The 26,705-nt window shown below is 44.4% G+C and overlaps 1 protein-coding gene across 1 annotated transcript; it reads left to right on the forward strand.

Annotated features, from left to right (window-relative positions):
• Positions 1-1,680: 1,680 nt before the first annotated feature.
• LOC137320598 (neuronal acetylcholine receptor subunit beta-4-like) lies at positions 1,681-26,304 on the forward strand. The gene is made up of 5 exons (XM_067982281.1): positions 1,681-1,818; positions 3,988-4,032; positions 8,602-8,711; positions 11,413-12,364; positions 26,170-26,304. Exons 2-5 carry the CDS (start codon positions 4,006-4,008, stop codon positions 26,302-26,304), a joined length of 1,224 nt encoding a protein of 407 aa, XP_067838382.1. The 5' UTR covers positions 1,681-1,818; positions 3,988-4,005.
• The last annotated feature ends 401 nt before the right edge of the window (positions 26,305-26,705 follow it).

A 26,705-nucleotide genomic window follows, 5' to 3' on the forward strand; every position in this document is an offset into this window, starting at 1 on the left:
GGGAGAGCTCCACTAACTGAGATACACAGCCTCCGCACCTGTGACCATTACTCAGTTTAACGGTAATTCCGCCTGTGTATAAAAACCTACTCCAAGCTCATCAGGGGGCCCCAAAAGAATGGTTTCTCTAGTTCTGTGCAGTTATGATAAAAGTAAAGTGAATTTCCCAAAAGATTATGGGCTAATTTTCAAATTAAAAAACGGGGTGGGTTGGGGGTGGGAGGGCATTGAAAATTGCCACCATTTCAGACCCGCCCATTTCTGGTTTTCACCGGAGCGGGAAGAGGGGCGGGTGATCAACCCGCTCCCAGGAGGCGGGTCGGCCTTAAAACTCTCAAGGAGGTTTCAGGCCTCCATTTTTCTCGAATTCCTGATTTCAACCCCGGGGGGCCGGCATTCCCGGGCCTTCTGTTTTATGCCTCGTGAAAGGAGGCGAGAAGGCCCGAGACTAACAGGTAAATGCCTAGAAAGGCACAGCTTGTGTGCCCAGAGGAGCAGGAGTCCTTCCCTCAGGCCCAACAAGCCTTCCTGCACCGATCCCCCAACGATCGCCGACCCCCGATCGCAGCGCCCCCTCCCCCCCCCCCCCGATCGCAGACCCCCACCCGATCGTCGACCCCCGACCCTCCCCCTCTGACTTTGATCCTCCCCCTCAGACCCTGATCCTCCCCCGATCCCCCGACCACGATCCTCCCCCTCCAATCCCGATCCCCCGATCCTCCCCCCTACTTCGATCCTCCCACCCTGACCCTGATCCTCCCCCCCACTCCAATCCTCCGACCCCCAACCCTCGCCCTCAATGATCGTGGACCCCCGCGATGACCCCTGATCCCGACAACCACCCCGTGACTGACCCCCAATCCCATCCCCCATGACTCACGACCCCGTGCCCACCTATACCCACTCATTCCCCCCATGCCTACCCATGCCCCCGTGCCCACCCATGCCCCCCATGCCCCCTTCATTCATACAAACAAAGACTTACCTGCAGACTTACCTGAAGACATCCTCTCCCTGGCTGGTTTCCCGTCCGACTGAGACTAGCCTGTCAATCAGGCCATCAAAACCGTAAGGACGTCTGGGAAACCCGTACCAATGGGTTTCCTGACCTCAATTTGACCCCCCCCCCCCGCCCCCTTCCCGGCTCGGTTTTAAAATTGAGCCCCATGTGTCTTCTGCCTATCTCTATCGAGGACATTAAACCTTTGTTTCTTTCTTCCTGTATAAAACGTCGGTGAGAGAATGAATGGCATGGTGGATCAACACATTTACCGTTACCTGTGGAATCTGATGGGATAATGGTTTTTGATCTCTTCCGACTGTGAAGATGATATGTGAGATAAGTCTGAGTGCTTTTAACCTAGTCGCCAGAATCCCATGGCAAACTGGCAGTCTCTCTCAGTGTGAGAAATAGGATGTTCACACTGTGGTGCTTTGAGGGTCTTCTTCAACGTTGCAGGGAGTTAGGGAAAATTGTTTGGGAAAACTAGGAAATCTTTATGCTGTGTTTACCCTGCCACACCTTAGCCAGGAGCGAAAATACTGAAACTGGAAGAGTATTCTAATTCTAATATTGAAATCCTGCACCATGATAGACATTAAAAAAACCAAAATAAATAAAACAAGTTGTTAAAATTTAGTATGAAGTTCATTTTTTTTCTTATTTTTACAGGTGCTCTACCTCCAAATGCAGAAGAGCGACTAGTTAACTACCTATTACATGTTGATCGGTACAATAAACTCATCAGACCTGCGAAGAACAGTAGTGAGATAGTGACCATTGCAATAAAAGTGTCCCTCTCGCAGCTAATAAGCGTGGTGAGTATTATCTGCTTTAGTTGAAACAATCCGACTGAGATGGCTAAATTGACACTAAACTTTGTGAGAATGTGTTGAAAAATGTAATACTGATCAAGGAGGCTGCAGCAATGTTCAAATTCTACTCACGTGCCAAGTCCACAAAGTTCAACTGACCTGCCCCCAAGACATCAATAAACATCCTCTTGCACGTATCCTCGCACATCAGGGGTAATTTTGACTTTGTGCGATAGTGTAAAACGGCCAATGGAAATAAAAATCGGGGGAGATGTAAAACGGGCTGTCAATTTGCTATCACCCATTTTACACTGTCGCACAAAGTCAAAATTACCCCATCCATTCTTTATTCTTGTGTTCAGAAGCTCTGTACATAAGTGGGAATCCCTGACACAGTGCTCAGCATTTGCTTTGGATTCACTTGCTCTCATCTTTTTCACGGTACTCAGGTACAATAAATAACATCCCAGCCCGTGACCCATTGACCTGCCTGAATATACAGGACACAATGAAAGTGATATTTCCACTTAGCTCATTAACATTACAGTCTATACGGGCAGTCAGTCTCTGAATTCGCTAAGAGATTGAAACTGCGCTTTGTGATATAAGTAACCAATATGGGAATTCCTCGGTCTGCTAGTTAAAACAGGTTAATGCGTTTGTTAAATCAGCGGAGAAGGTATTTTCATACAAATCTGTTTAACCCATTTGTTACTAATATTGCACAGCATGACTTCATCAGGAGTGTAGATCAGAACAAGAACCTAATTCTGTTAACAACTTCACACACGAGTGGTAAAATAGAATAATACTTAGGAAAGCACAGCTGATGGTAAGAGTGGACCCTCCACACTTCAATTCCTGTCTTTCCACCCAGTCTCTCTCTCTCTCTTACTCTCTTTCGCACACACTCTCCACCTGTCTCACGCAAGAATGAGTAAATAAATTAAAATTTTTACTGCCCCCAATCAGGCCATCGACGAGGCTCCCGCAAAAGGCAGGCGGGGGCCCAGTCAACGTTGGGCCGCGACTTATTTTTAACTTCGCCACAGGGGGAGCCCCGCGCTGTCTGTTGCTCGGCGGCAGTAACAGGGCAGGGGGAGCTGACCGGTCAGAAGAGACCCAGGTAATTCCTGATACTTCGCCTAGTTTTAAGCTCCCCGTGGGCCAGGAGGAACAGGAGTGCTCCCCCCACACCTCACAAGGATGCCTTTGGCCTCCCCAGCCCTGCTCACGGCACCGAACATGCTGGCGTTTCCCCCACCCCCACCACTTCCTGATCGCGGCCTGGAGCCTTTTCCCCCCCCCCCCATGGGTCCCCGACTGCGACCACCTGCCGATAATTTCCGCCCCCATCCGCCGGCCAGGCTCTCAATCTGGCCGGGTGCCGGGCGGGAATCTGCACAAAATTATTTAAATGAGGCCCTGCCTTTAAGATCGGCCTTCCCGCCTCCCCATTAAAATCGGGGCCCTAGTCTCCAAGAATGACCACCTACTCTGCATGCCTTGTATTTCCATACCTTTATATCACCATGCTACAAATTTCATTTTCCCCATCGTGTCTGTGAAATTGCCCCCTCCGCTCCATCTCTGAAGCTCCAGTCTATCTCAGTCTCTATCATATCCAACCTCCCCCTCCCCACCTAGTTCACCTGCTCCTATAGTCTCGAGTCCTCTCAATGTGCTTGACTGGGGAAATCCCAGGTCCATGTTGCTCATGGCTCCCTGCTCGTAATGTGGATGATTCCTTCTCCCGCACTGAGATATATGGCCATGAAATAATGCCTGATCTCACGAGGTGGCCCAGTTCATGCCAGCTTGCCAGCTGATGATCTTTTACACCTCAACCATGTAAGATATTGGCCTAAAATGGTACATATTCCGTAACAAAGAACGTCATTTTGTGATGGACTTTTCGATTTCTCTCCTGCGCTCTGTGTGTAAGTGAGATGGAGAGTGTGTGTCGAGAAGGGAGAGAAGCAGAAACGATACATTCTGGAACAATTATTCAGATGAAGCACTTCAGATTATCACGTTCTGTTATTTAGTTTAAGATTGTAGATGGTTTCAGTTTGATTGGATCATTTGGAGATGTGCATGAACATATCTTCACATGTATGATTTGGAATAATTTATAAAATCATAACTGTGTGATTTTTTACTTTTCCCCAGAATGAGAGAGAACAGATAATGACTACAAATGCTTGGCTCACTCAGGTCTGTATAATTTCTCTACAAGGTAATAGATCATATATGGAGCTTTAATAAACCTGTCCCAAAACTTGAGTAGGTATTTAATTGTGAATTTTTTCATTCTGAGACAATACTATGACATCAATTGAACAAAATCAAAACATTTCAGTTCTGAAGATGACAGTCAGTTATTTTTAACATATATCCTGAATATTACATTGAAATGAAGCATGATTGACTGATGAGCTAGCATGAGAAACAAATCACTGTTACTGATTCCTGCAGAATAATATTAGTGTGCAAAAAAAGTCTTCAGTGAATGTCAAATCGGCTGTAGCAAGGTGAATTGTTGGTCTGAAGAAGCAGCTTAAATACTGATTTGCAATACAGAGCCATCGATAGCACAGGCTGAACACTCGGCTTTACAAATGTATGTATAAGATGACACCCGGCCTCTTTTCTCCACTAACAACTGTTTCTTTAAACCCCTATCCCCTGCCTCCTGGCCTCTCTGCTTCCAACAAGTGCAAGGAGCTCATGGGCATCTTTGTTGCTAAGATTGAGACCGTCCGTTCCGCTGCCTCTGCTGTATCCTTACTTCCTGCTCATGATGCCAAACCTCCCCCGAGATCCCCTCCTGCCCTTTTTCCCTAGTTTCTCTCCTATCTCCCCTCATGCCCTCTCTGAGCTCATCTTGTCCCTAAGACCTACCTCCTGCCCTCTTGACCCCGTTCCCATTAAACTACTGACCACCCAATTTCCCTTCCTGGCCCCCATGATAGCTGACATCATAAATGGATCCCTCTCCTCAGGTACTGCCCCCATCCTTTTAAAACTGCCATCATCACCGCCCCCCCTCCCCTCAAAAAACCCACCCTCGACCCCTCTGTCCTTGCAAACTACCACTCCATCTCCAACCTCCCTTTCCTCTCCAAAGTCCTGGAGTAAGTAAAGCCTGCATATCACAGTGAACGATGTTATTGTATCATTGCTTAATAGGCTTGTATCAAATTCCTCCCTTAAAATAGCAGAAAGAGGAATTTGATAAGAGCATCTTAAGCATTTGTGCAATAAGTATTTGCAGACTTAAAGAGGTAAAATGATTACTCTCTTTTAAAGGGGATGAGACATAATCTGCTGATTAAATCATGGCCACAGATTCCACTGTCTAATGTCCAGTGTCTAATTTCTATTTTGAAGTAGTTGGAGATTGTGGGATTAGACATTGGAATCTATGTTCATGACAATCAGCAAACGACCCACACAGATATTCAACATGGATTACAGGTGGAGTGGGGATGGAAGTCACATGTTTGCAAAAATGTGGGCTTGATTGTAGCAGACAACTGACCTGCTGAAAAATTACATTTCTGTAATCAAGATTTTTTTAAACCTTATGTTCCAGTAATTTCTTCCCTCGTTTCCTTCAGTCCATGCTCCTTCTTCCAGATTTAGAGAATGGACAGGTAACTTGCTCCCAGATGGCTGCTAGTGATGCTATGTGGGATGGATTAGGAAAATACTAAAATAACCAGTTTGATTTTTTTTTTGAATCACCATTAACCACGCCCCCTGCCCCTGCTTCCATGTGTAATGTTTCCTGCAGATAGTGGCTGAGATCAGGAACTCTTTACATGGAGATTCATGTACATGGACTCTATAGTATTACTTCATAGTGCAGCAAGTTGGTGGGCCCACAGTTCATCTTCGGTTTCATGGTGGTGAGTGACGGAGTGGGTTTTTTTTTGTACTTTGATCGGATGATATGTTCATTTGGCCCTGATTGCACGTGGCTTCCCTTCCCCCTGAGAGGTGTACCTCCTCTACTAACAGAAGTGGTTGCTGCTTTTGCTTTGATTCAATTGACCCTTTGATCACAGAGAACTGAATACTAATTACTATAATGGCAGAGTCAACTGGGAGTTGGAGCTCTTTCTGTATTGCCTGGAGCTTTGAGCTTAAAGCATTTGTATCTATTGTTTCATAAAATTTACAGGCTGTCAATGTTACTAGTGTAGACACAGCAAGGGAAGACGACATAGAATACCTGTAAAATCTTCAACCAAAATGGCACTCAACTTCTCAACATTTTCCAAGGAAATATGACATCCATAAGAGACTTTATTCCATCTCCAGTTATTCCTCATTCAGAACATAGATCCTTATTGATTGGCAAGTTGATTACAAATAACATAACTTTTATTGCAGATAACTGCCTAATGCCATCTTTCAACCATCATTAAAATAAATACTTGTAGAAGCTCGATCTTTAAATTGGGGAAGCAGGTTGACTTAAGTTAAGTTAACTTAAGGACTTGGGTAAATTGTAAAACAGATGATTGAGACAATAGGGAAAAAGCAATATTGACTTTTTGCTCCACATTCATTAATGAAGTCAGTTTAATTCTATTTAATTGTTTATCTACATTGGTACTTCTGATTTTTATGGTAGCATTTTTCACCTAGTAGTTTTGCATTTGTTGTTTTTTTTCTATTTTCTCCCCTCCCTAGCACCTCTCCTGAAGGCACTGACTCCTTGCTGTGCTATCATCCTCTTCAGGTATAAGTCACCCTCTGGTATCTCCCCATTAAGTGTGCATGAGCTTTGACAGTGAATGGGAGGTAGGCTGTTCAATTACAGGATGTGGGGGGGTGGGGGGGCACTCCAACCAAGTCTAATCCCATCCTCACCCACTATCTACATGTGCACTTTTAGCAGGGGTCACTGAATAGTGACTAGGAGCTTGAATCCTTGATGATTCTTCTTGCCATCCTAACTCAGGGACACTGAGGGCTAATTGTAGTGCCTCTAGCATTATCCTGACTGAGATCAGCTTGTTACTCATTTACTAATGGGATTGTCTAGTGTCACATCAGCAAGGGGGATATAGGTTCAATCTGCCACATCAAACATGTTCCCATTAACCTACATTTATCTAGCAAATGTCCCAAGCGCTTCACAGAGGCAAAATTAGACAAACATGGACACGAGGCCAAAGAGGGAGATAATAGGAGGGGTGACTAAAAGCTTGGTCAAAGAGGTGGGTTTTAACAAAAATAGCAACATTTGCATTTATATCGCAGCTTTGATGTAGGAAAATATCCCAAGGCGCTTCATAGAAGCATAATCTGACAAAACATAGGGAATGGGGGGTGCATAAGTGGCCAGAATTGGAGGAACGCAGAGTTCTCGGAGGGTCTTGGAATTGGAAGGAGGGTCTTAAAGGAGAGGGAGGTGGACAGTTGGAGAAGTCTAGGGACCTATGTGGCAGATGGTATGGCAGCCAATGGCAAGGAGAAAGGAGGAGGGGCAAGCACAAGAGGCCAGAGTTAGCGGAATGGAGAATTCTGGGAAGTTGTAGGGCTAAGGGTGGGCTACAGAGATAGAGAGGGGTGAGGCCATGAAGGGATTTAAACATGAGGATTCATCACTATGGGGAGCTGCTGAACAGAGATGCCCTTGGGGAAAGAAAGGGAAAATTAAAGGAATATGTAATGTCTTTTAGGGTTTTATAGTAAAATGTTATTACGAAACAACATTGAGGTGGTTCATTTTCTGGCTCGTATCTTGTATTCCATGTTTCATAGAAGCTTAGAAATTACAACATAGAAGGAGACTATTTGGTCCATCGAACCTGTATGCAAGTCATAAAATTCAGACATAAATGGCCACAAAAGAAAAGTCTTTAGAATGTCCCACAATGTGCTCTCCACACATGAATTGTGCCCCAACAGAAATTTCTATCCTATGGAGTAGATGTGCTGGAGTAACATCAGGCAGGGTTCACCATCTCTTTGATGCTCTGATATTAACCAATTCAACCAGAGTGTCTCCATCTTAACCATCTCCTGAATTCTTGCTATCCCTGTAAGAACAAAACAATTCTACAGGGGTCCACGGAATGGGTGAGGAAGGAGCATATGCTAATTTAAGTTTAAGATTAGCAACCCTCAGTAAATAAAATCAATTGGAATTTTAAATCAGTCCAACTTTGATTTCAGGGTAATAATAGAACTGGGTCTTATGTTGAAGACTATCATAAAACCAAATAGAATGAGATTTTGTGGCAGGCTGACTTGAAGATGAAAGTTCAGTTGTAGTGAGAAAATAAGGAACAAGACAAACGAGAATTGTTTCATGCACAAGATAATTGTTTCACATTAGCTGGAACTTTCTCCAAGTTCATAGTAGATTTGTCAGAGGTATGATAGAGATAAAATAATGCACGCTTGACAAAATATGAAGAAGCTGACTTTTGAAGGAGAGGAATCAATCCCTTAGTTTGCTTGCTGAGTGCAATTTGATACTGGTCCAAGACCAAAGCTTTTTAGTTGACCATAAATCTTCAATGAAGTGTTTTTTGGTTAAAATCAGATGATGATGGCATTGGGGGATACCTGCGGTGAGAATGCACCAATAGATTCCAATATTTCAGTGTTACAGGGACTGCTGCTCCAGCTGCCTTTGAGTAAAACCAACCCCATAATTGTCTTAGTGAACACTTCATCTATTTTACTCCTATAATTGTATTAACAAAAATGTTAAAATTTTCTTTCATAACCCATGGTCTACAGTTGATCTTTTTCAAATAGGAATGGAATGATTATCGGCTAAGGTGGGACCCAGGAAAATATGAAGGAATTGACAAAATCAGAATATTTTCTCAGCATCTTTGGCTCCCTGACATAGTGTTATATAACAAGTAGGTCATTCATTCATCGTATCGCTCCTTTTAATTTTGATGGAACTTTGGCACTTCCAGATAGTTATGTATTCAACTAGAAGTCTTTAGGACCTGTTTGGATGAAACTCCTTGCAATCATCCTAAACAGAATAACTGCAGATGCTGGGAATCTAAAAGTTCTCGCCTGAAATGTCAGGGGTGATTCTGCAAACTAGTGCTCTCCGAGGGGAGTGGCATTCACAGGGAGTGTATCTCGGGAAATCACAAGTACATAAGCCCGTGAATTCCCAAGATGTCCTCCTCAGTGAGAGCACCAGATTGCAGAATCGCCCTGTTAACCCGTCATTTCTCTTTTTAGATGCTGATTGACCTGTTGTGTATTTCCAGCATTTTCTGTTTTTATTTTAGTACTTTTTTCTTTTGCAGAGATTTAATGAATTTTTAACCAAAGAGCTGTTGAGGCTGGGGGTCAATTGAAAATTTCAAAACTGAGATTGATAGATTTTTGATAGGCAAGGGGATTAAGGGTTATGGAACCAAGGCGGGTAGATGGAGTTAAGATACAGATGAGCCATGATCTAATGGAATAGTGGAACAGATCAAGGGGCTGAATGGCCTACTCCTGTTCCTATGTAACCCTTATTTACTCGCACTGTCAGTCCATTTTTAGTGATTTAATTGCTATATTGATAAACCTGTAGTGTGCTGACCTCAATAATAGCTAATGGACACAATTTAGGCATTTAAAAAATGTCAATATGTTGACTGTGGTACTCAGTATTTTTACATCTCATATGTTGAATACTGTCAGCTGACAGTGGGTGGGGGAATGTGAAGGGGAGGGCAGCCTTCACCTCTCCACGTCCCAAATAACTGTTCAGTGTGTGGGGGTTGTGAGCAGCTATTCTTCTCTATCCCATTGCCTCGTTTCTTTGTGGGGGGAGAGGGAGGAGATTGGGGAACTATTCTCTTCTTCCCCCGACAGTTGACCCCAGGAGGTGGGAAATCTTAATAGCAATCAAACCACTTCGGTGCTGTTTGTGATCACATGTTCTTTGCCAGCAGTAAAAGAAAGACTTGCATTTATAGAGCGTCTTTCACAACCTCAGGATGTCCCAAAGTGCTTTACAGCAAATTAAGTACTTTTGAAGTGTAGTCACTGTAGCAGTGTAGGATACATGACAGCCAATTTGCACACAGTAAGGTCCCACAAATAGCAATTAGGTAATGACCAAATAATCTCTTTAAGTGATATTGATTGGGGGAAAAATATTGGCCAGGACACCAGGGAAAACTCCCCTGCTCTTTTTCAAATAGCACCATCGTTTACATCCCCGAGAGGGCAAACAAGGCCTTGGTTTAACGTCTCATCTGAAAGACAGCATCTACTGACAGTGCAGCACTCCCTCAGTACTGCACTAGAGAGTCAGCCTGAATAATGTGCTCAAGCCTCTAGAATGGGACTTGAGCCCACAATCTTCTGACTTGGAGGCAAGAGTGCTACCAACTGAGCCACGGCTGACACCTTAGTGTACAAGATGCCTGTAGGTAATTTGCAAGGTGAGCATGGGGGTTACTTTGGGTACGTTGCCTTTCTGTCTGGGAAGTCAAAGTATTATAGTACCAGTGCACAAGTGATAGAGATAAACACAGGGGGGTTGTCGCATTCGGTTTGTGCACCAGTGAAGTCTGCCGCTTGCAGAGGGAAAAATTTTGATAGGGGCTGGCGATTCCGCTGTTCAGTGGGGTGAAGTTAAGGGCCAGATGGAATATGCAATATCCCCCCCCCCCCCGCCCCATTCTTGGCCTGATCTGTTTAAGTAGATGGATGGGACTTGCTTCTCGGTGGGGGAAGTGAAATGGGAAGGCTTAAACAGATCAGGCCAAGAATGGGACGGGGGGGGGGGGGATATTGCATATTCCACTGAAATGGAGAAGAGCAGAAAGTAGGAAACTAAGTGCAATTCACTATAAGAAATAGGGGAGACATTCAAGTGTTGGAGAAAGTGGAGAGAAGAGCTGCAATGCTAATCCTCAGTGTCTGTGGTCTGAGTTATGAGAAAACACTTCAGAAACTTGGGCTTTTTAGCCCGAAAAGAAAGCATCTGAGAGATGATCTTATAGAGACATATTAGATTGTTTAGCTCAACTAGGAATGTTACTTTAAATTAAACAGTGGGAGTACAAGAGAACACAGCTTCAAACTAGAGAAGGTTACTTTTAGGACAGATATCAGGAAATTCATCCTCACACAAAGTGATCAGCATGTGGAATAAGCTTCCAGATAGGCAAAAACTCTGGAATCATTTAAGAAACAATTGAGGGTGTGGGGTGGGGAGTGGGGGGGATGGTGGAGGGCATCAAGATCTATGGCTGAATCAAATGGGCCAAACAGCCTTCCTCATCAATAATCATTTATTTTGCATTCTTGTGAAGCAGAAATCATGAATTCAGAGGTGATTGTATCTGGTTGGTTCACTCAAAAGCTTTTAGGTACGATTGAGGGCGAGTTCAGGTATTAGAGTGGACCTGTCACGTAACGTTAGGTGGGCTACATTGTTCTTAATGGGTCACATAATGTGACCCCCACAGTGCTACCTACAGATCAAATACCAATGGAAAGTTGCAGCCACATGAAGTGAGGAATTGATTGCATCTCCCAAACTATTCCGAGAAATTAGTCCTAAATGGTTCTTTTTATTTTTGTTTCTCTTTTCAGTGCTGATGGAACGTACGAAGTGTCTCTCTATACTAATGCAATAGTGTACAACAATGGAGATGTGTTCTGGCTGCCTCCTGCCATCTACAAAAGCGCCTGCAAAATTGAAGTGAAACACTTCCCTTTCGACCAGCAAAACTGTACCCTGAAATTTCGATCGTGGACATACGATCGCACTGAAATTGATTTAGTTTTAAGCAGCAATGTTGCGAGCAGGGATGACTTCACACCCAGTGGGGAATGGGATATTGTGTCTCTTCCAGGGAGAAGGAATGAGATTCCAACAGACCCAACATATGTTGATATCACGTATGATTTTATCATCAAGAGGAAACCATTATTTTACACCATTAACCTGATCATCCCTTGTGTGCTGATCAGTTCTCTTGCAATCTTGGTGTTCTACTTGCCCTCTGATTGTGGCGAAAAAATGACACTATGTATTTCGGTTCTGCTGGCATTAACTGTTTTTTTACTGCTCATCTCAAAGATTGTTCCACCGACCTCACTCGATGTGCCGCTAATAGGCAAGTACCTAATGTTTACCATGGTCCTGGTAACGTTTTCAATAGTTACCAGCGTCTGTGTGTTGAACGTTCACCATCGGTCACCTAGCACCCACACCATGCCCGAGTGGGTGAAGCAAATGTTTCTCAAAAAGCTGCCCACCCTTTTGTTTATGAAGCGCCCGGAAAATCGAAACATGAAGGACAGAATTGGAAAGAAGCAGTTGGCAGCTTGTACAGATGGCATAGTAGATCAAGGTGATGTTCAGACATGCTATGTAAATAAAGATTCAGCAAATAAATGTGGCTGGAAGTCAGGAGATATGTCTGACCATCAGGATTTAAGAAAGACGGGGTCAATAAAGACCAATTCCAGCATGCAAGAGGCAGTCGACGGAGTCAGATTCATAGCTGAACATATGAAAAGCGAAGATGATGATCAGAGTGTGAGTTCATCCTTTTCTTCCTCTTATTTCGACACATAAATGAAACTAAAATTGGTGAGCTGTGAAAAATATTCTAATTGAAGATTAATTTTTTGCATCGTGGTCAAAAAAAATGCTGCTGAATATGCAACATGATTTTGCCCAGACATTTGGCATAAATAGAACCATGGAAGTTTACAGCATAGAAAGAGACCATTCAGCCCATCATGTTTGGGCCAGCTCTTTGCTAGAGCATTTCAAAACAAATGCTATTGTCCCACTCTCTCCCTGTAGCTTCATTTCAAATATTTATCCAACTTTTCTTTAATAGATGCAATGATCTCTGCACCAAGAACACATTTCATACTCTGACAACCCTCTCAAAAATTCTCCTAACCTCTCTCATTATTCTCTTAGTGACACTTTTAAATCGACGACCCTTGGAACTGACTCCCCAAACAAAGCAAATGGTCTTTTCCAATTCACTCTATCAAAACCCTCCAGAGTTTCAAAAAAAAACCCTATTGCATCTTCTCGTGGCCTTCTCTGCTCCAGGGGGATTAGTAAGTTTTAATGAGGAATTGCTTTGTCATTGGGAAGGAGAAGAGTCAAAAGAGTCCAATATAATTTCCATCATGATGAGATGTTTTTCCGACGCATTGCTGCCTTACGATCCATAAAAAGTCATTTCATCCGGTGTTTGGCAAACAAAAAGATTTACCAAACACTTCCGGAAGAGCAGTGAGCCCTTCTGAGAAGCCTAACTTCAAAAACAATGGTTTGATCTCATCAGCAATTAGGCCACAATCACCCACCCCACTGAGGTGAAACCCTGTCACCAACACCCGCCTCCCCTGCCCAATCTGAAATCAGGGCATCACCACCACCACCCCCAATTTATAAATCAGAAGAAGTCTGACAGCACCCTTCCCACTCAAAAGAAACCCCACTTAACAGCTAATTCTCCCGCCCCACCCCCACCCTCCCACAGAACTGAATTGTGCGACTAATGTCCCATCCCTCTCACTTAGTAGGGATTTGGTCAAATTTCTGCTGAGGGCAAAGTCAGCCTTCCCTGGTGCCTTACCGAGGACACAGAGGTCCAACCACCCTAGTGAGGATAAACTTGGCCATTCACCTTGTCTCCATTGAGGACTAAGATGATCTTGTCCTCCAACTCAAGAAAAACTCAGTCTTCCGGCACCACTGAGGACAATCGTGGCTTTCCCCTTTCCTCCATTAAGAAAAAATTTCCACCCCCTGCTGGGCTGAAGAATCATCACTTAGAACAAGTTTGGGGCCATTCCTGTCCTCCGCCCCCCCCCCCCCCCCCCCCACTCATGAGCAGCAACTCAGCACCACCCCCACCCTGAGCCAAAAACCTACCCTCTGTAACAATCCCCTCCAACATGGGGGGAAAAAAAACAATCTTCCACCTTCCACCCCCTCCCCCATGCAGAAGGAATTGGGCACTGGCCCAGTGCAGCTACCCCCTCCCACTGAGAGGAAACCTGGCCTGGCCCAGTGCCACACAACCCTCTCCCATCCACTGTTGTCCGTTCTCTCCATCCTTCTCCCTCTCCCACCAATCTGCCCCTCCTCTCCATTCCCCCTCCACCTGCACTGTGAAGAATCGAGCTACGCGCCCCTTCGTTGTCCTATGTTGCTCCCTCTCCTCCATCCCTTCTCCTGGACTGCCCCCTCCTCTTTCTCCTCTCCCAGTCTCTCCCTCTCTCCCCTCTGCTGTACCTCACCTTCCTCTTCCCATCTGCCTCCTCTCATTTTCCTATGGTTTCCACCAGAGTTATGGTGGGAGTCCAATGGAACCGCAAAGGAAAATGTGGGGCCACTCTCTCCACAGACATCCCTTATAAAGTTCTTTCCAAATCCTTACAGTGGAGATATTCATCGTTCCCACTTACATCCCCTCGTAACAGCCTGACGTCTAACTCACCGTGAGCAACGCCACAGGAAATGTGCTTGTCTAATTAATGAATCTAATTAAACATCTCATTCTGTAGATCTAGGTAATACATGTGTATATAGTTCATTATTATGTGGAGATACTTATTTCAAGGCATCACTTGAGGTTCCACCTAGATTTCTCTAACCTGTATCCAATTTACAGAGCCATAAGCCCATAGATGTGAAGAGTTTTCTTGTGGTTCCTCTATATTATAAGTGTATAAAATTACACAGTAGTTATTTTCTGTTTAAGGTTAATTGGACACATTGCTTTATTAGAGGCAGGTTGGGTAATACCCTGAGTTTTATCTCTAGCCTTCATAGAAGCAGAACCCTGCTACAATGGTTGATGTGCAATGTCATTCATCCTCTCCAAAGATGTTGGCTCCACTGGAGCTTTCACTTGTGGTTAAGACTATAAGATTTCTTTACTCATTTGTGTGACATTTTTAACTTTCTAATTCGATGCACTCCGCTGCTGGGGTAAACATTTATTATTAGCGCTTGAGGAAACTTGGGATTATTGCAGAAAACTGTTTAATCTCCCTGTGATTGTTTGTCAGCCAGAGTTACACCTGAATAAATGCACTTGTTTTTTTTCTTAGCAAACTACCAGAGTTAGCCAGTGACGTGAAGGTTACTCACTTCTAAAATGATCAAAAAGTAAAAATCACCACAATAAATTACATTTGTTACATCTAAATCCAGATTTTGGTAGATATGTTTGTGAATCCCATATATGGGAATTCATGTCCCATGTGATTAATAAAACAGTTTCGAATAACCCAATGGAAACAAAAACACATTTTACACCTAGTGAAAGAGCAGTTCATTAAAAATACGAATTGTTACAAACTGAATTGGTCCAGATTTTCCTCCCATTTACTGCTTGTCTTATGATAGATTCATGGTGGGTGATGTAGGAAAATGGGCCAGTGCTCATTCCCCATTGCAATATTCCTCCACCTGCACTGTGGGCGATCATTTGCACTCCCAGCAATCCTGACCAAGTGATGCAAGTGATATTTAAGTGTCCCTTTAATGAAGCCCACCCCATCTCCCTCCCCATGCTGTATGCAAATTCACTGCCTTGTTTCTCTGCTAAGTAGTGACGATGCTTCAAATGTAATTAATTGAGTGTAATTCCTGCCTCTTGCGCATCCCCTATTTCCATCGCTCCACCATTGGCGGCCGTGCCTTCAGCTGCCCAGGTCCTAAGCTCTGGAATTCCCTCCCAAAAGCTCTCCGCCTCTCTACCTCACTCTCCTCTTTAAAGACGCTCCTTAAAACTTATCTCCACCTGTCCTATTATCTCCTATGTGGCTCGGTGTCAAATTTTGTTTGATAATGCTTCTATGAAGCACCTTGGGATGTTTTACTACGTTAAAGGCGCTATATAAATGCAAGTTGTTGTTATTGTAGTGCCCTTTACGATGTCCTGAGGATGTGAAAGGCACTTTATCAATGCAAATTAATTCTTCTTTCCTACTTACCATTGGTTGCCAACCTCTAAGAATCAATACCTGTATAAAAGAAGAGTAACTGGTGTGAAGTGTGAAGTAACACATTATGCATGTGAATGCATGCTAAACCAGGAGCTGCCATGATTACTTTAAGAGAGTCCATAATACCACCTGTTCACAGGTCAAAGGCAAGTGCCTGGCTGACTTGATTGGCAGTGATTCAGGACACCGGTTGAGATTCCAAGGACCCCTGATACAATGGGGTCGATTTTAGCACCCGCGATCGGGTGCGTTCCTGATGGGGGGACTCCGAAAATCGGGGATTCCCGGGGCGGGTCGGGAGCCCGGCTCCAACCCGCCCACTTCCGGGTTTCCCACAGATGCGCTGACATGCGCGCGCAGCCCCCGCATGTGGGAATCCCGCCGGCAATTAAATCCGACGGGGTGCCACTTAAGCTATTTATTTTGGTATATTAGGTCATTTACAGACCTGATTAATGAGATATTTTAGGTGGGATGGGATTTTACATACAACTGGAACTGTTTCCCATACTGGGGGAAACATTCCCAGTTCAAATGGACGTGTTGCAGCTATCAGCCTGTGGCAGCTGCAAAGGTCCATTTGACAGGTGGGGGGAGGAGACCCTCACTCATTGCAGGAGGCCACTCTGTCACTTTGGACAAAGTTTGGCCTCCACCACCCTCCTCCTAACAATAAAATTCACCAACTTGCACACTTACCCCGGTGTCCAGACACATGTACCTACCTTGCGGACCCCCTCAGATGTACATCTTCCGGATGGGGGCCGCCGTAGCTGCAGTCATGACCTCCTCGGAGGGCAAACAGCATCACCAGCCTCGCCGGCCACGCTGTCCACCTTTGACACGTGGAGCTCCACAACACAGTGCTGTGACACATCCACCTGCACAGCAGGAGGGAGGGCAACCGCAGAGAGAGATGCGTCGCAGAGGGCACTACCCTCGCCAAAGGGTCTACAGACCAAGGCTCAGCTTCCTGGACCTCTCTAAGCAGCAGTGCACATGGAGGCTCAGAGTCACTCGACATGTAGTCGTGGACATCTGCAGCCTCCTTCATGCTGAGCTGCTCCCGGCTGGCCCGAGCACCATCTTCTTACCTGTCGCTGTCAAAGTCACCACTGCCCTCAACAACTTCTCCTCCGCATCCTTCCAGGGTGCCACTGGGGACATCGCCGACGTCTCTCAGTCGTCTGCACAAAAGAGCCCTGCAAATACACCTACGCCCACTCTGCAGTGACACAATGGGTGGCATCAGTTGTGGGTCTTCATTGTGATCCTCAGGAAAGGGCATTATTGCACAAACCAGACAGGATTCGCAAAGACGTGGCAGTAGTGGTGCCAATATATGTAATGTGAGTTGATCAGAAATTAAATATAATTAAAAACCATGACAAACCCTCAAACACCCTTGTGCATCCCCTTCATGCTCACAACACGTTTGCCTTACGCTGCCTACTGCACATAAGTGATGCATATCCTGTGGCTGCAGCATAGGTAGTGGCAGGTTGAGTGAGGCTGACTGTGAAAAAGATGCATGAGAGGGTGAGTATGAGATAGAGCCATGCGATTGTATGAGGATTGGGTTGAGTGGTAGTGGCGGGATGAGTACTGGCGAGGTGAGTAGGTGCAGGTAAGATGAGGATGAGGGTTCAGTGGCTGTGAGGAGTGATGTGATAGAGTAGTGTTGACAGTGCAGAAGGAGGTGTGGGGGGCGGTGAAGTGGCAGACAGAGTGTAGGGGAATGAGTAAGAGTACTCACTTTGGCTGACCTACTTAGGTCATTGCAGCGCCTCCTGCACTGTATGCAGGTGCGTGATATGTTGGTCGTGCAGGTGACCTCCTCTGCCACCTTGAGCCAAGACTTCATAGTGGCAGAGGCAGGCCACTTCCTCCCGCCCGCTGGGTGGAAAATCTCCCTCCTCCTCCTCCTCATCCCAACCAGTAAGACCTGGAGTGAGGCATCATTAAATCTGGGATCAGCCTTCCCCCTAGGCTGCTCCATGCTGTAATTTTTCCTATTTTCTGCAGCATCAGTCAGTGGAGGACTGCCCCTTTAAATAGAGCTCCTCCAGCTGACAGCCTATGATGCGGGTGCGCCGTCCACCCGCTGCGCAGCTTTCCAGCGCAAAACCCGGAAGTCAAGGTAAGTGGCTTCAATTTACTCACGATAGTATGCCAAACCCACCGATTTCACGTGCCCAATCGACCCACAGCTGCCAACCCGCCTCCCTCCTAATATCGGGCCCATCGTCTCACGATAAGGGGTCGGACATTTCGGACTGAGATGAGGAGGAATTTCTTCACTCAGAGGGCTGTGAATCTTTGGAATTCTCTACTCCAGAGGGCTCTAGATGCTCAGTCGTTGAATGTATTAAAGAATGAGATCGATAGATTTTTGGACTTTAGTGGAATCAAGGAATATTGGGATCGGGCGGGAAAGTGGAGTTGAGGTTGAAGATCAGCCATGATTGTATTGAATGGTGGAGCAGGTTCGACGGGCCGTATGGCCTACTCCTGCTCCTATTTTTATGACCTTATATTCTTATCCCATTAGTGATACAAAATTTTTATTCTCAACAAACCTGAGTGCCTTTTTTTGTAAACACCATCTCTCAACCCGAACCTCCCACTTCTCCTTGGCACTCCCTCAGTGGCAGGAGTTTAGATGTCAGTGGCTGATGCTTTCTAGCAGGAGGCTTGCAGGGGTTGGGGGGGGGGGGCGAAGACAGCCCTCATCACTAGGCAGCTGGGACCTCACAGGGATCACCTGCAGGCCTGGCTTGATGTCCTAATCCTAACTGCTTTTTCCCACATCACTGAATCAGAGAATTTTCTAGGACAGAAGAGAGCCATTTGGCCCATTGTGCTTGTGCCAGCTCTCTTGCCCTTTGCATATACCCTGTTAAAGTTTTAACCTTCAAATATTTCTCCACTTTTGTTTTAAAAGTTAATGGGTCGGATTTTGCTGTGAGCGGCGAACGATCGGCACCAGCTTTTTGTTAGACTTGCACTTGCCCATGGACTTTCTATGGAGTTTTGCACAGCAAGTTACTGTAAATTAGTGATCCATTCAGGACATCTGGGACCTGTGTGAACAGGGTAAGCAACTGTGTGTCTCCTTAACCAGACTGAAGAATGATTAATGAGCAGCGCAGAGACTGAACCAGGAAGTGTAAGTCGGAATAGTGAATTCAATGTCAAATCAGGTACAGAAAGTGAAATAAAGAGAAGGAAAGAAAGATTTGATTAAGAGACGGAGATAAAAAAAAGAACATTTTCTTTTTTATTTAATTTTTAAAAAATGTTCAACAAGAATTAAAAGCTGAAGGAATGAGAGTCCACACTTGTAAAAGTTAATTTCCAGTTCCAGAGTGGTTGTTTGGCAGTAATTAGGACTGACCATGCTGTTAAAAAGGTGCTTATACTGGGATGGACAAGCCCTAACTTTTTTTGGTGAGTTTAATCCGTATCTATGAGGTAAGTACAGGAACTTCACGCCGTTCAATACTTTTGAATGGTGAGCAAGATGGCGAGATGTCGTTTTCGCGCAGCTTTTGGAGGAGCAGGGCATCTCGGACAGCAACTTTCGGATTTCCGCGTTTAACCGCGCCATGTGCGGTCGCTGGAAGTTACTGTCCGATTCGCACATGAATAACGTTGCCTCACCATTACTTTTACAGCAAAATCCAGCCCACAATGTTCTTGGTAGAGTAGTCCATGTCCTAACAGCCTCTACATAATAAAAAAAAAATCTAGCTGCAGACCATATGGGAACTGCCTCACACTTCAAAGTGGCTGTGCATACATCACAGCTGTGGGTAGTGGACTGCTCAAAAGGAACCACAACCTGCAGCACATTCTGGGACATCAACTGGGAGGCCTGGACATTCATTTAATGCTCTGCAAATAACCTTCTTTTAAATGCTGGACCCCTGAGTTCTGGGTACCAAGACTCATCAGCAAAGGGCAGGCCTTTACTGTCCTGCGGACAGGACCAACTGCATAGAAATACATAAAAGTTACCACTTGGAAAGAGGCCCTTCAGCCCAACCAGTGCATGTCAGCGTTTACCTGCGACGCGAGCAAATAGCTCAATCACATTTACCCACCCTGTAGCCCATGGAGGACACCCCACAATATTTTTTAATAAGGTTGACCCAAGAAAATAGGACTAGATTACAGAGGATCTCACCGGCGGACAGAAGTGCAGTTCCAATGCTCTTCACCAGTAACCTCACCGCACAGGAAAATCTAGCCCTTGATGTCAGCAAAGCTATTTTTATAATGCTGAAGGCAGCCATTATCATGCCAGGTCTAACAGGCCCCTGGCCTGTCGGTGATCAATGCACTTGTCTGAGAGGATAAATGTCTCTTGCAGCACAATACATATTCGTAGCATTTTTTAAAAATATGACTAACATACGCATCACTGGTCAGCTTTAAACAAACAGTCAAGCTAGATATTTCAGAACTTTTAATTTTAGAGAGGAAAGAAAGAAAGTAAGAAAGAACTAACTAACTTGCATTTATATAGCGCCTTCTACGACCTCAGGATGTCAACCAATTAAGTACTTTTGAAGTGTAGCCACTGTTTTAATGGCAGGAACACGGCAGCCAATTTGCACACAGTAAGATCCCACAAACAGCAACCTGATAATAACCAGATAATCTGTTCTTTTAGCGATGCTGGTCACTAAGTTGCCGGAACTTTTTTTTTTGCATTCTACCACGGTCATCAGTGAAAAATATCTCTTCCTGCCTTTTAATTTACTAATCCCTGTACCAATTTTAAATTTATTTTCTAAATGGCAGCTTAATTCCACTTCAGCAGTTATTTCCATTGATCCGAGTTGGACCTCTGTCCCCAGTGGGCCAGTGATCATGCTGTTTCTGACATCTCTGTAGCATTGTTACTGGAATATTAGGCAATTTCTTTCAGCCTCACGATGCACGAGGTGAAACCTTTAAAAATAATGTCAGCTCAGTGGGTACAGAATTCCCTGGAGATGCTGACACTCTAAGGGTTAATTTGCTTGTATAAATAATGATGCAGCAAATCACCTGTATCTGTGTAACCTTCGGAATCCATGTTTAAGATGCAAATTTCCGGCAGTCCCTAGGCAGCATTACATTAATATTTTATCAGCTCTCTTTTTATTTCTCCTTCATCATCATAATCTTTTTTTTTTCTGATTATGCCACTAAGCAATAAACCAATATGCTGTATGATGCTTGTTCCTAATTCCCCTTCACAGGAGTTCAAAGACAGGATATCTGGAGCCTAAAAGTCTCTTAGACCTATTTTATTATTTATCAAGTAGTTTGCAGCAGTTCATTCCAGCATACTCTAAGTAAAGGTGGGAGTGCCAGATTGGTAATACATTGGCCCCGAGATTCCTGGGGCCAGAGGGGATGGACTGCCCACCAGGGGGCTGGAATGTGGGTCAGAATCCGGTTCTGTCAGGAGACCGCCCTATGCAGAAAGAAGAGGAAATTCTGGTCCGTGGGGAGCAGGTGAATCTTTTGCCCGACTTCCCTCCCCCCACCCTCACCAAACAACATCAAGGGGGTGTATCTGGAGAAGTTCCCGGGCTACATAGACAACCAAGAAAGGCATGAGTTCCGTTGGGGCCCTTGGAAAGGCTCCATAACTTGCCAAGACTGTGGTAATCAATGCAAGAATGTTCCATAGCTAAAGAAGCATTGAGCCATTTTGAAGGTTGCTTGATTTCCAGCCCATCCCAGGCCTCTGTCCTGCGTTTCGAGCATTATGGCGCCATTCTGGTTTTCCTGGCTGGTGTCAGAGCAAGACAGGCTCTACCGCTCATGTTCATGATCTCATCGCTGCAGTTTGTGATGGGGCCTACAGTGGGCTGCGAGGACAGGTGAGAGTTCTGTTTTGCAGGATTTCCACTGGCAGAGCAGGACTCCTGGAATTTTAGGCCTTTTTAGCTATACACTTGCCGTAAACCTCTCCCCGCACGGCGTTATGTTTTACAGAGACATGAAAAAATATGGGGCCAATGTTTCTGGCTCCCCTGAGCCTGAGTTGCCAACTCTGACTGCACGTATTCCTGGAGGTTTCATCACATCACCTCCAACTGCCTCACCCAGTCAAACAGCCTTTTCTCCCCCATCCTCAATATTTTTAGAGCTAAGAAACAAAAGTGTTCAAAGGAAATGAAGGAAACTCACAATTTATTTTAATGCCCTTATGATTTTTCTCCTGGCTTGCCCGCAGCAGTGTCCTGGAGATTAATTCCTCCAGAGCACTCCTGGAGGGCTGACGACGCTACTCGGGACAGGCGCAGCTCGCCTGAAGTGCGTTGTGCCTCTCCAGACCTCAATACAGCTGAATTTGGCGGGTCAAATCACTTGAGTGGCTCAGTCACACACCCTATGCAGGCTCACCTGCAATGTGACACCATGTTGGTCTGGGTGCTCGACAGGCGTCCACGGCAGTGGCCTGAAACAGGAGGGCTTAACACTTGGAAGTCAGGAGGAAAGTGGGAACGGCTGCCGTGGTCAGAGCTTCTGACTGCTGTCCAGGAACAGGAGGCCAGCAGTCAACCCTTAGCCCAAGAGAGGCTGGGTGCAGGACCTTAAGGGAATAAGAGTTCCGCGGGTGCTAATCACAGGAAAACTGGCCCCTGTACTCAAGGAAAAGAATGTCCTATTATCTCATCACAAAAACTAATGATTGATGAGGGATTGGAGGGTATAGTGGATAGGGAAAATAACATTATTATTTAAAGCAAAATACTGCGGATGCTGGAAATCTGAAATAAAAACAGAAAATGCTGGAGAAGCTCAGCAAGTCAGGTGGTATCTGTCAGCCATAGGCAGCTGCAGATCCTGCCTGACTTGCTGTGCTTCTCCAACATTATTATTTAATTTTGTATGGTTTGGGTGTTGTTTGTGCCACCTCAAAAAAGGGGGCACTTGTGTTAGTTTTCTTTACTTTGTGTTGCTGACACTGGGGCAACCCTGTTCCTCCCTACAAAAAAAAAATTGCTAGGTGAGAAATTGTGATGCGTCTCGCACGTTTTCGGGGTCTGAAACGGGCACGACAAAGTCCAATATAGCAACGTGACGCCATATTGGTCCGGGCGCTCGATAGGTGTCCACGGCAGCCGCCTGCAACAAAAGTAGACATAATTTTAAATTTGATAATAAGAGTCCTGAACTTGAATCAGGGTCCTTTTGTTAAATTGCTGGCTGCGAGCACCTGAAATGCCACTTCCTTAACCTGCCAAGCAAATAACTGTGGGAACAATCAGCAAGCACTACTTAAAGGGATCCTCACCTCCATTAAAGTAAGTCTCTGATTAGTCATTTTAAGCTGCAAGGGTGCTTTTGGGGCAGGTTTCTCTGTTAAATACTTTTGCAGAGTGCCTCCTTCTGTTCTGTAAAACTCTATGAATCTATTCTATGTAAAACCTACAATCAACTCTTTCACCGCGTAATATTCTTTATGTTACTCAAGTTGAGTGGTGTAAAGGAATATCTGATTTTACCGATAAGATTAGGCATGCTAAAACATGCACTTCTGTCCGCACAATGGGATCATCCAATGGGAAGCTACATTGCTTAAAGCAGAGCAGTACTTGTTAAATGGACTGAACATCCATTCAAATGGTGCAGCAGAGATGGAATCATAGAAAACTTACGGTACAGAAGGAGGCCACTTCGCCCATCGTGTCCGCACCGGCTGAGAAACGAGCCACCCAGCCTAATTCCACTTTCCTGCATTTGATCCATAGCCCTGCAAGTCACGGCTCTTCAGGTGATCAGTCCAGCTTGTTAAAGCAGTCACTTTCGTCAGCATTGCTTGCTTCCAGATAAAGAAAGGCACCATTCACTGATGAGGTTATGGAAGCCCTGCTACAAGGATGACGAGTGATAGGCTGTCTGTGAATGATGGCCACGCTCCCTCCCTCCCCTACAAGTGTCTGAAGGTTCATGCAGTGCAATGAATGGCAAAAACAAAACAATGATCAAATATGGATAAAATGTCCTGAAGCAGTTAATCTGACATGCTATTTTAGCACGCTGGAAAATATGTATTTCAGGAATGAATAAACTGCATTGTGGTTTGCATCCTTTATGTAACCAATAATAATTGGCATCTGTTGTGCTATATATGTGGTAACATATAGGTAATGGCACATTTAGCAATTAAGATGATGTCATAAACTGTGAGGGAGTAACTCCAGTAAAGTGTAAAAAGTTCATTGTCAATGTCCTTTCAGGATATTCCAAACTGTGTTACTCTTTTTTTTCTACAGTATCAGCTGTGGTTCAGTCATTAGCACTCTTGCCTCTAAGCTAGAAGGTTGTGGGTTTAAGTCTCACTCCAGAGTCTTGAGCACAAAATCTAGGTTGACACTTCAGTGCAGTATTGAGGGAATGCTGCACTGTTGGAGGTGTGCTATCTTTTGGATGAGATGTGAAACTGAGGCCCTGTCTGCTCTTTCAGGTGGATGTAAAAGATCCCATAGCACTATTTCGAAAAAGACCAGGGAAGTTCTCCCTGGTGTCTTGCCCAACATTGATCCCTCAACCAACTTCATTGATGTTTGTGGGACCTTGCTGTGTGCAAATTGGCTGCTGTATTTCCTATATTACAACAGTGACTGCACTTCAAAAAGTACTTAATTGGCTGCAAATTGCTCTGGGATGTCCTGAGGTCATGAAAGGCACTACATAAATGCAAGTCTTTCTTATATATATATATATATATATATATATATATATACACACAGGTGGAATTCATGGAGAGTGATTTTATGTTGTTTTTTTGGTGTTTTTGTCCTGCCAACAGGTATTTCAGCAGATAGTGACAGAGGGCAAGGCTTACAATAAAACCGTGTGATTTGAACTGAAATGCTATTGTCCTACATGATTTGAAGTGCAGTGGTATAGCTTTCCAAAATGAAGTGAGTTTGAATAGCCTGTACATAATTCCTAGGAAGCATGAGTCCAAAGCACGACAATCATCTGGAATTTGGAACTAAAGTCACAGTCTCGTTCAGGGGTGTACGAATAATCATTGTGATGAATACAAATGTCACATTGGAGCAGTAAGGGATGCTCTTCTGAGTTTGGTATTAAGACATATTTTTGGGACAAAGAACAGGGAGAATTAGTCTGAATTTACCTGACTTGAAAATGCGCGATGCCGATACTGTGTACAGGAAATGAAAGATTTGTCCGTGTTAAAAAGAAATTTCCCATTTAGATATCCTTCAATAACTTTGAGAAACCAAAGCGTAGGGCAATGGCTCACAGTGCAGGATATTGCCAAGGTTGAAAGAATAAAAGGGATCAGGTGGACAAGAAAGTAGTGATTTGGTGATGATAACAAGCTTAGGTTTTAAAAGTCTATCGGAACAAAGGACTACTGAGACAGATAAAGTTGTTCACAGTTTAGAGGTCCTGGGAAAGAAAGATTTAGAGTTGGAGACTGCGATTTCAACACAGCGAGGATGAGGGAGGAGGAGGTAAATGCAGGATGAACTATTAGCACCTTAGGAAGAATAAGAAAGGAAAGTTTGGGGGAAGTAGTAACCATAGAAGTAGTGAGATGAAATGGTTGCCGAGAGAGGGAGAAAAAGGGGGGCAGGGGAGGAGTTTGAAGACCAGTGGTGGGACAAGAACCATCTTGCAGACAACAAGCGTTTTTGTTATATTCTGCCCAGGAGTGTGGAAGAGGCATTATAAAAGATACAGCAGCAGTGTTTAAAACTTGGATGCACTCAAGGCTTTATAGAGTTAAGAGTTGTTAAAGGGAAAAGAAATGTTTGGCACAGAAGAGGAAATCAAGCTTCTTGGGTGCAGCTTCAGTAATGTGGCAGTTCCATTTGAAGACAGATAAGATATTGAGGCAAAGAGTGTGAATAGTTGAAGAAGCACCAAGGACAGAGCCATCATAGCTAAAATGTGTCGGTTAGACGTGAGAGAGACATGAAATATAGGTGGAGGTAATTTTGAATTTAGACGATGGTGTAAAATGGGAGATACCTGCTCAAACACCCGTTAAACACCTGTCCCCAATTTCCTTTCTATTGACATCAATTTGAAACAAAAATGGGGAGAGGTGTTTAATGGGTGGTCCAGCTGATATTGCCCGTTTTACTCTATCGTCCAAAGTCAAAATGAACCCCAGGTGTGTTTTAAGCCATGCAATTTAAATGAATTTGATGAATACAGAGTGGGATCATCAGCGAAAAAGTGGATAAGTCTGGATGATCTGGAGGACATCACTGCTATGAAGAAGGAACGTATACACCTATAAATTCTTTATAGAGTTTCCTTTATAACACTATATTTTTACATTTGTCAATCTTTGTTTTTCAGATCATTGAAGACTGGAAGTATGTTGCTATGGTTATCGACCGTATGTTTTTGTGGATATTTGTGTGTGTGTGTGTGGTTGGCACAATGGGACTCTATCTTCAACCTTTATTTCAAAATCACACCTCGTCAGAATAATTGTTCCATGGTTGTTCTGTGTGTGTGTCCAGATTTAAAAGAAAGTTAGTATGAGACACCAAACAAGCATGTATGGTTTACAGTAAAGGTGAACTGCAACTTAGGAGCACACCTGATGCTACTGCTCATTTTAAACCGCAAAACAAACACTGCTGCATGTTCATCTGATAAAGAAAAATGGACACAATGGGTATAGTTTCACTCTCTAGATTATCCTATTTCTCTCAATTGGTTAGGGTTAAAAAAAACTGCTACAAATACACAGCTAGTCGATCAGCATCTGGGCCAACATAATTGTTTAAAATGTTTAAATGTTATTGGAATGTAGCACTTAGCAGAGTTGGGTTCCCATTGTTACCTGACGAGTGTTATATTTGATTCAAATATTACCACAATGAAAT

Source organism: Heptranchias perlo, chromosome 4 (genome assembly GCF_035084215.1).
Source record: "Heptranchias perlo isolate sHepPer1 chromosome 4, sHepPer1.hap1, whole genome shotgun sequence".
NCBI lineage: Eukaryota > Metazoa > Chordata > Chondrichthyes > Hexanchiformes > Hexanchidae > Heptranchias > Heptranchias perlo.